This window comes from Protopterus annectens, chromosome 1.part2 (assembly GCF_019279795.1).
Source record: "Protopterus annectens isolate FY-2018-M chromosome 1.part2, PAN1.0, whole genome shotgun sequence".
Taxonomy (NCBI): domain Eukaryota; kingdom Metazoa; phylum Chordata; order Ceratodontiformes; family Protopteridae; genus Protopterus; species Protopterus annectens.
The window spans coordinates 918,133,225-918,143,130 of NC_056727.1; the positions used below are offsets into that span (position 1 = coordinate 918,133,225).

The 9,906-nt window shown below is 38.6% G+C and overlaps 1 protein-coding gene across 1 annotated transcript in view; it reads right to left on the bottom strand.

The window, feature by feature from the left end:
• The window catches only part of MIXL1 (Mix paired-like homeobox), a 35,507-nt gene extending 26,146 nt beyond the window's left edge, over positions 1 to 9,361 (bottom strand). Inside the window, exons 1-2 of the mRNA XM_044060209.1 lie at positions 9,106 to 9,361; positions 4,931 to 5,148 (exon numbers count right to left, since the gene is read on the bottom strand). Of these exons, the coding sequence (XP_043916144.1) occupies positions 4,931 to 5,148; positions 9,106 to 9,244 (357 nt within the window). The 5' untranslated portion in view covers positions 9,245 to 9,361. The remainder of the gene's footprint in view (positions 1 to 4,930; positions 5,149 to 9,105) is intronic.
• Positions 9,362 to 9,906: the final 545 nt, after the last annotated feature.

Genomic DNA, 9,906 nt, shown 5'->3' on the forward strand with positions numbered 1-9,906 from the left:
TACTGTCTTGTAGACCTTCCCTTTCACTCTTACTGGTACCTGTCTGTCACAAATCACTCCTGACACTCTTCTCCACCCATTCCACCCTACCTGTACTCTCTTCTTCACCTCTCTTCCACATTCACCATTACTCTGAACTGTTGATCCCAAGTACTTAAACTCATCCACCTTTACCAACTCTCCTCCCTGCATCCTCACCATTCCTCTACCCTCCCTCTCATTTGCACACATATATTCTGTCTTAGCCCTGCTGACCTTCATTCCTCTGCTCTCTAGAGCATATCTCCACCTCTCCAGAGTCTCCTCAACCTGATTCCTACTCTCACTACAGATCACAATGTCATCTGCAAACATCATAGTCCACGGGGCCTCCTGTCTGATCTCATCTGTCAACCTGTCCATCACCACTGCAAATAAGAAAGGACTCAGAGCTGATCCTTGATGTAATCCCACCTCCACCTTAAATGGATCTGTCACTCCCACTGCAGTCATCACCACTGTCACACTACCCTCGTACATATCCTGTACCACTCTTACATACTTCTCTGCCACTCCCGACTTACTCATACAATACCACAACTCTTCTCTAGGCACCCTGTCATATGCTTTCTCCAAGTCTACAAAGACACAATGCAACTCCTTCTGACCTTCTCTGTATTTCTCAGAGCAAACATCGCATCTGTAGTGCTCTTTCCTGGCAAGAAACCATACTGCTGATCACTAATCATCACCTCCCTTCTTAACCTAGCTTCTACTACTCTCTCCCATAACTTCAAACTGTGACTGATCAATTTTATCCCTCTGTAGTTACTGCAGCTCTGCACATCACCCTTATTCTTAAAGACAGGTACCAAAACACTTTTTCTCCACTCCTCAGGCATCTTCTGACTTTCCAAAATTTAATTAAACAATCTAGTTAAAAATTCCACTGCCATTTCTCCTAAGCACCTCCATGCTTCCATTGGGATGTCATCTGGGCCAACAGCCTTTCCATTCTTCATCCTCTTCATTGTTGTCCTTACTTCCTCCGTGCTAATCTGTTTCACTTCCTGATTCACTATCCCCACATCATCCAACCTTCTCTCGCTCTCATTCTAGTCTAGTAATGTATGTTAATTTTCACCATTACCCTTCCCCTGCTCCTAATCCTAACCATGCACCTTACCCTTAAAAAAAATGTCCATAACACTACTACAGCACACACACACACACACACACACACACACACACACACACACACACACACACACACACACAGAAACAATCCCAACCCTACCAGAAAGCCACTTACCCATGTCAACTGAACCAGCAACTGCTCAAAGACATCTTTGCACAAACCCAAACTTACGCTTATACAAACATCACTACAGTTCACTTTATTGGCCAAATATGCATTCAGTCAAGCAAATGATAAATATATAAAATACACACACACACACACACACACACACACACACACACACACACACACACACACACACACACACACACACACACACACACACACACACACACACACACACACACACACACACACACACACACACACACACACACAGCAATCTGGACAGTTACTGAACAAAGGCAGTAACAGCAGAGATGGTAAAAAATTGGGTTATTAGTATTTAATTATATCCTTGAAGGACAGCTATATAACAAAAGCTAATCTGATGTTTTTTAAGGAAACAACTACAGTAAAAAATGTGTTAATGAGTGTGAAAGTGCTGAATTTAAATGTGTAAAAAATTTATTTTCAGTATGACTGTCCATTTTGCACTTCACAAATGTTTTCTTAGGCCTTTTATATTTGATGCCAAACATGGTAAGATGAGGCAATGTAGATAATATTTTCATAAACAATGGCAATTTCAAATAGGTCTACACTACATATAATGGTATTTTAAAAATACATTTTATTTAATAAGAGAGTGAAAACAAGTTATTTTGTTTTTTTCAAAACCAGTCATATAAATTCATACACTGCTCTCTCCATTCTGGTCTAAAGGAAGCAGAGACAGCATCAGGTGAAATAATGCCACAAGAGAAAGACTCCATGGTGCCCCTCCTCACTGCCCTCTCTCTCCTCTCACACACACTCCTCAGTGCCCCCAACCCCTTGGTTCCCCATAACAGACTCTCTACATCATCTAGATTTCTCCCATTTTAACCTTATTCTTCAGCTTTCTCCTACACCCTTTCAACACACCCTGACTGGGCCAGACTGCAATCTACTGACCGTGGAGAAAATCGCTACACTAAGTTGGGGTATTAGGGCCACTAGGGCCCCAAAAGCAGTGGGGGTTCAAGATGCTGAGATGTACTTTAGAGTTTTTTTCCCCAACTTTTTGATTTAATTAATGACAACCTGAAAAATTGACTAAGGAAACAAATTCACTCTTAGTCTTCAACTTTGGGAGAGACAGAAACAAGGCAAGAGGAAATCGGAGCATCCAGTAAAGAGCTAGATGGAATGGATGAGACGTGTGACAGACATGACTGTCACAGTGGGAAGGAGAGGAGCAGTGAATTGAGAAAGGTTGTGACAGCTGACGTGACACCCCAACTCCATGTAGAAAATGGGAAAAGGGGGGTTGATGATGATGAAGATATACATACTTTCAGATTTGGGCAAAGCCACATATCCCAGCCTGCCTATCACTGCATGACACTATCCTCAGGCACACATAATCTAGTGAAACAAGTGAACATGTCTGTATTTAGCAGGTCTTATGTTGCTCACCATGCATGTCGGTGCACAGGAGGAAAACATAAGTCTGAAAACAGCAGCAAGAATACACTGAGGCTTAACATGATTATTAACTTTGTTAACTACTCTCTAACAGACTCACTGCTTACATACCTGTATCATTTATGTAGCATGACTTAACACTTTGTTGTGTTTTACGAAAGCTTTCTGTGTTTCGGTCTAGCGCCATACCAAAGGATGTTAAAAAGTATGAGTTACTAAATCACTTCGCCCTAATCTTGATCCCCTCAGATACCAACAACATACTGTTTGACTCAGAGCAATTCATTTAACCAGACAAATGGTCTTAAATCGTCCCTAAGAAGGGGTCCCTTAAAGTAACAGATCTTAACTTGCTTTAAAATTAATGAATAAATATATGGCTGCTCTCTGACACTTATATAATTAAGAAACTGACACTACCTAACTCTGCTGTATCCTGTCTACTATTGAATTATACTCGTGAAAGATCCAGAAGGCCGATTCATTTAGCCAAATGTGAAAAAGAATGAACGTAATTAATAGTTAACAGTTGAAAAATGCACACTGCAATCTCATAGATCTTCTTTTCTGTACTTTTTGCTCTGAATGCATTTTCTCATTTGTTTGTCATACACAGCCTTGAAGTCTACTGGTAGGCTAATGAATAAACTATTTGTTTCTTTCTCTTTGCTTAAGCCAACAGTTGCTAGGATTTTCAGCCCAGAATATGATACTAGGTAATCAGTTTGTATTTATTCGGTACTTTTCAGACACAATCAAAATGCTTGTAAAATATAACTTCACAGAATAGTGGCTTTATGCCAGGATATAACATATCAGTTATCCTTTAAAATTTACTATAACCCAGTCAACACCCATGTAAGGTATCACTGTACTTTAATCTTATCAGTGGAGTCCTTGCTGTCAGCCACAGCAGGGACATGCAAAATATATACAGAAAAGGAAGCCAGGCACATTTAATAAAATGTTGCCTTCTGTTGCCAGGTACCTGGTGTCTATGTGCATGTAGGGAAATGTATGTTTGGAGTATTTGCTGATGGAATCTTTGTTAACACAAGCTGGCATCATTACTCACATAATACGGATATAATGTTACGAAATAGTGTCCCCCAACACAAATACTTGTTAATCAATTTATCTGCATTATATTAGTAAAGTTAAGTCCAGCTAGCAATAAAGTACCGAGGGTTAAGGCTTCAGGTTGTTAACAAGCCTCATCTAGTAGTCTTGGGTTTGATTTCTCAGTATCATCTTGTGTATGTGATTTAAACAGAACATTACTGTTTGATCACTACTGAAAAACAATGCTTTTGAATAGTGGGACTTATCTAGACAATAAATAAACCAATAAAAAATAGAACCTCCATCTAGAGGTCAAGATGGCTTTCTTCTTAGAAGCCACTGAAACATGTCCTACAAAGGTAAACCCCAGAAACATGAGTCAGTCTAAGCAAACAAATGGCTATTAATGTGATAGTAGTAACAATTCCAGTAGATGACACTCACATTTACATTTTCACTTGAAAAAAATAATTTGTATGACTAGAATTCATTTTAGATACACTACTGTTCTAAGTACAATTATATCCACATTGCTAAGCTTCATAGTATATACTGTGCTGCTCCTTGCACTCTGTAGAACAGGCCTGGGGGGGGCACATCACTCGGTTAGAATGGGCTGACACATGGAAGCAAACATGCTGTTAACAACACCAAAAAACATGGAGATGGTTTGCTGTGTTCACACCATTCCTCAATTCAGAAGCACATTAAGAAATAACATTATAGGAAACCAAAAACAGATAAAGGCATCTCATGAAGCCTTTTTTCATCTATAAAAAATGTAAGTATTCTCTTGCAATACTAGTAACATAATACTAGTCAAAGCATGACGTTCTTTTGGTGTAAAATTTGTTTATTTGGCCAAACACAGAAGAAAGATAAGCATTTACTATACTTGTTTTTCTTAGATTCATGTTAGCTCTGTAAGCATGCTTTTCAACACTTAATAAACTTTGAGATTTCCTGTCCCAAACTTAACTGAACGGTGTATGTGGCAGTTCCACTTCCTTTACCAAACAGAAAAGAGATGTTTAGAAAACAAACAATTTTTAGCAGAAAGCTTCATACAAAAAGCTTTTACTAGCAATGGGTATACATTTGAAAAGATTTTGGACTGACCTGGATCCTAGACTCTGGCAGTCCTGTTAACTCAGCCAGCCTCTCACGGAGGTAAATATCTGGGTACTTGGTGGAGGTAAACACTCGCTCAAGGGCATCCAGCTGTTGTTGGCTGAAATTAGTACGTTTTCGGCGATGTGATAGTGACTGCAGTTCCACTTTTGAATGACAGTGGGCATTGTTTTTTTGAAAATATGAACTTCCCAGATCTTTACCATCTGAAACAAATAGAAAGAAAACACATTTTCTGTATGGACAGTCTAGGCATCTGAGTATGGTCATTAGCTTGATGTGCACTCCCTCCAAAACAGACACAAATACAATGGCAGTCACTAGTCAGTGATATAAATATTAAGCAAGGAACACAAGATGGCAAGATTGTGCAATATGATAGTTTTAATACATGGGTAGGTGGTTGCTAATAGATACAAGTCCACTCTTTAAGGCACAGAGTAGACCTGTTAATACATCGAAGATGTAAAGATGTCTATGGTTCAATCATTTTTTACTGGTAGAGAATGTAATGGGCTACACTGCACAGTGCATGTAAAAGCAGCTCAAATATATTGATAAAGATTGCCCATGCAGTACACAAATAATCATGACAGAGTGTTGCTGGAGTTTTAAGCACACCACTCATAGGGTTTCCAAATTTCAAAAAAACATATTGACATTTTAAAATCCTTTATTATAGAGTGAACCAAATGTTGTTTTCAGGTGTTAGAATTAGTGCCCTTTCGTTTTTTCCCCATGGTGACATAACATGCTTTGACGAGTTGGATGTCAGGATTCCCCCCATCTACACTCACACACACACACACACACACACACACACATACACACACACACACACACAGAAAATGTGCTAGCTACAGTTTACTGTTTTTATATTCTATAGAGAGGTTAAATAGATATTTCTGTGGCAGTGTGAAAGTTAATTTACTATACACCCCAGAATACATTTCTCAACTGTTATCTATTTAGGCACAGAACTGTGAAATTTGTCTTTAGAATTTACCCTTGTTCCTTCTAGATTTACTGATTTTTTTCATCAAGCTAGACCTGTTTAAATAACTGAACTAAGCCTGTGCAGAGAGGGATTCCTTATCACCAATTATAAAATGGCTAATATCTGAAGACCTCTTTTTTTCAGGAAAAAAATAACTTTTTAGGTAAATGCTAGGCAATCAGTCTGCAGACTATCACTAGCCAGATACTGAATGTGAGAGTAAACTTTGTATCTTGTGTCTTTAAGGTAAACAGCTTAACCATTATGCCAACCCCAACCTCCAACCTTCAATCTTTATGATCCCCTGCTAAGATTTTACAGGCTCGTGTTATGATTTTTAAAACTAAAAGGTTGAGTGGTATGGGTCCACCTACATTACTTACAGCCTTGCTTACCCTTTCTGTATAGTCATCTGAGTACATTTTTGGAGAACCTCTCTCAACAAGCTTACAGAGGCAATAAACATGCTTGAACATTATCTAAAGTAATGCCTGCAGTGCAGATGTGTACACTGCTTAGAAACAAGATCATTTATCTATGAAATTGTATCGGTGTAAAAGTTGAAGATGAAACACCTATACACGACAAAAGCATACCTTAAGTGCACACACAGCAATTTTTAGACATATGGGTATGTTTTAAAAGCAAGCCAAGTAGAAGTGGCAACCACATCACAATACTTCTCAAATGCAATGCTTTATGTATAGCACTATGACATTTATCTTTCACACACACACACACACACACGTTAACCAAGTAAGCCTATTGCTGTCCCTTTTTAGAGAAACCCCAGAGCACTCTCTGGTTATGTGACTTCTTTAAAGTTACACTGCAGGCAAATGGAGGTGGAAAGAATCAAACCCCGTACTCTTTCTTATGTGAAGCAGATGATTAACAGTTCAAAGCCTTAATTCTCAACTACCAGATACTTATTTCAGTTATTTTCCATTTAGGTGGCTTACATACATCATAAGCATTTTTGATATTGTACTTTAATGTATTTCCTGTGATTTTGAATTATGTATGTGTATTTTTTTTTTTTTTGCTGCAGGACACAGGTTGCGGCTGAAAAGGGTCTTGGGATCATCCCACTCATCTGGTTAACAGACACGAGCAAACACATAAATGACTACTGCAATGTCTTATGTATTATGATTTTATCCTATATCCTCATATTTGACCTTGTTTCTCATAGATTTACTATTCAAGTAAATTGTAAAAAGAAGTATTTAGAGGTAGCTACTTTATTAAGCAACTGGGCTAAGACTGTGAAAATGCCCTTTTCACTAAATCTACAGAGTCTACTATAATAAATCACTCTAGTATCGAAAAAAAAGAGTGCTCCTTTTCTGATACTGTGCTATGATTTTAAAGGCTAGTCCTATGATTTTTATGCTGCCTAGAGGTTGAGAGGTATGCATGTCAGGCACAGTACATAAATTAATTTTCTGGCTACACTTTTTCAGCAACTGAGTACACTGCCACACAAACTCGACATACTCATCTGTTAACTGCTGATTGCACTGCAATTAAACTACTCTCTTGATTCATAATTCCTTACTGGATACCATGGTTTGAGACTCACATTCCTTACTAATAGAATAAATACAACTATGCTTACATGACAAATTTTTTGGTAAGCCAAATGTTGAACTGATGGAAGTGTATACCTATACATAATTTTATCTAATTCCACTTTAAAAGTGAACAGTGTCCATGCAGAATCTTAGTAAAGTGTCTTTGTGGACCAATTTAAATCTATCCTATTTCCCTTGATGAGAATCAAACCCTATGGTTCTTGTCTGCAATTTTAACATGTTAACCAGTGTGCCAAACCCCAAACTTACCCAAATAGTATGCTATCAAGCCACAGTTTTTATATGAGCAAGGGCACCAGAATAGGGTTACCACCTGTCCCACTTTGCGAGGGACAGTCCCTCTTTGCGCAGTTATGTCCTGACAAAAAAATATTAAAAATGGCAAATGTCCTGAGATTGTAGGACATAATTATGTCCCATATTTTATGTAATAGCTGCATAAAATAGTTATTTCTGTATCTAAAATACCTAAAAGTTATAAGAAACAGAATAAGCAACTAAACTGCTACAAGAATAAGCTTTTATTTAGGCAAAAAAGTTAAGTTCTATCCTTTGTACTAACTGTGAGTATGTGTCGGCCTGTAAAATCTGATGAGTGTCCCAAAAATGTCCCACTTTGGCCATTTGAAAAGGTTGCAACCCTATGCCAGAATCATAGAGCGCGGGGGGGGGGGGGGGGGTGTAAGGTAAAGACATTAACCATTATGCCATCCCCTAAATATATGTATGACAAATATGTAAGAATGCACACTCTTGAGTCTGGTCATTGACTTCAAAATCTGTCTATTACTTGGCCCACCTGCTAAGCAACAAATGTTCATGTCAGATTTTTCTTACCCCCCCCCCCCCCAAAAAAAAAGTCTGTAAAACTATCGGAGCACAACTTTAGGAAGCAAAACATGCAGCTGATACGAGACACCACCATAATATAAAATGCTAAAATACGTCAGAACAAATGCAAAAGGACTCTTGCTGTTAAAGATAAAAATGAGAGATATTTCGGAAAGCAGAAAGACAGCATACCCTGTCCAAAAAGTCACATCAATCAAACTCAAATCATTAGACAATGCCAGGGGTGGTAATTTTCGTGAGAAACATGTTCATATATTTATTAGTTGACGGCAGGGTAGATTTCTCACAAGTTATGAACTCTGTTAGTTTAAGTCGGAAGTCCCCAATTTCTTTACAATGACACTCTTGCAGGCAGTAACCTCAATGACTGGCACTGAGACAAGGGTACCTTCTGCCCGCTCTCTACCGCAGCCAAGGCTGAGGGAAGACCTGTAAACCCTAAAAATCCAGAAACGTTTAAACTGTAGCCTTGTTTGCGCCGCAGCACATTCACTACTATCCGTAGGGTCCTGACGCCTGTGTCAGTATACAGTCCAGGTTATTCTAGGGTAACAAAATGTGAAATGTCCATAAAATTATTCACAACTTAAGGAGACTCCTCCATGTGAACACTTCATCCTTGGCGTGAACAAACGATGACTCCATTCATAGAAATCAAAGGAAATCAAACCTGTCGTTTGTGTTCTCCATATACAACTACTGCTATTAGTATTTACCTTTGGCAGCTTCGAACCCAGTCGCGTTAGAATAGGCTGAGCAAACGTCTCTTAAGTGGTCCCCAGAAAACACCCCTTTCTCTGTTGTGGCTGTTGACATACTTCTACTTTGTTCTGCTCTGAAGTGAGTCCCAAACATACAAGTCCAAGCTCTGAATACTTACCGCCCATCCATCACCATTTATGCAACAACAAGATCAAAGATAAGTGCAATGTGTAAAAAGTTCGTAGACCGACACATTCTCCATTGTCGCCTGCGCAACCTTCTGATCTTGGGATTAAACAATGGGAAACACAGTGGCAACTGTCTGCAATCCACAGAGAAGAACAAGGCGCCTCACACCTCTGTAACCCGTCCCGGACAAAACACATCTTAAACAAATGTTTATGTTCGGTGGCTACAGGCAATACACATAAAAAAAAAACGCAAAGTATTTTACTAATATTCAAGAGTGAGCATACTCCCTTTTGCAAGAGAAAATAAAGAAAACGTTTCTAATGTTAAATGTTTTGTGTTCCTATGCATTATTTTATTTATTGCTTATCGTTATTTTCGTTTTCATACCAACTTGCCTGTTTGACTGTCCAACCTGTGCTCTTTGTGTGTTTTATTTGAACTGAAAACGATCTGCTGCCACTCAAATCAGAGGCAGGAAGCAGTAGATTTATTTTGTTAAATGAAGTTGTTATTACGCGATGTAAAGTACAAAAAAAATTCACACTTAAAACAGGAAAAGCAAGAGGAAAGAATCACAAAGAGCAGGGAAGAACAGAATTTCGTAACACATTTAGGTGGGAGTG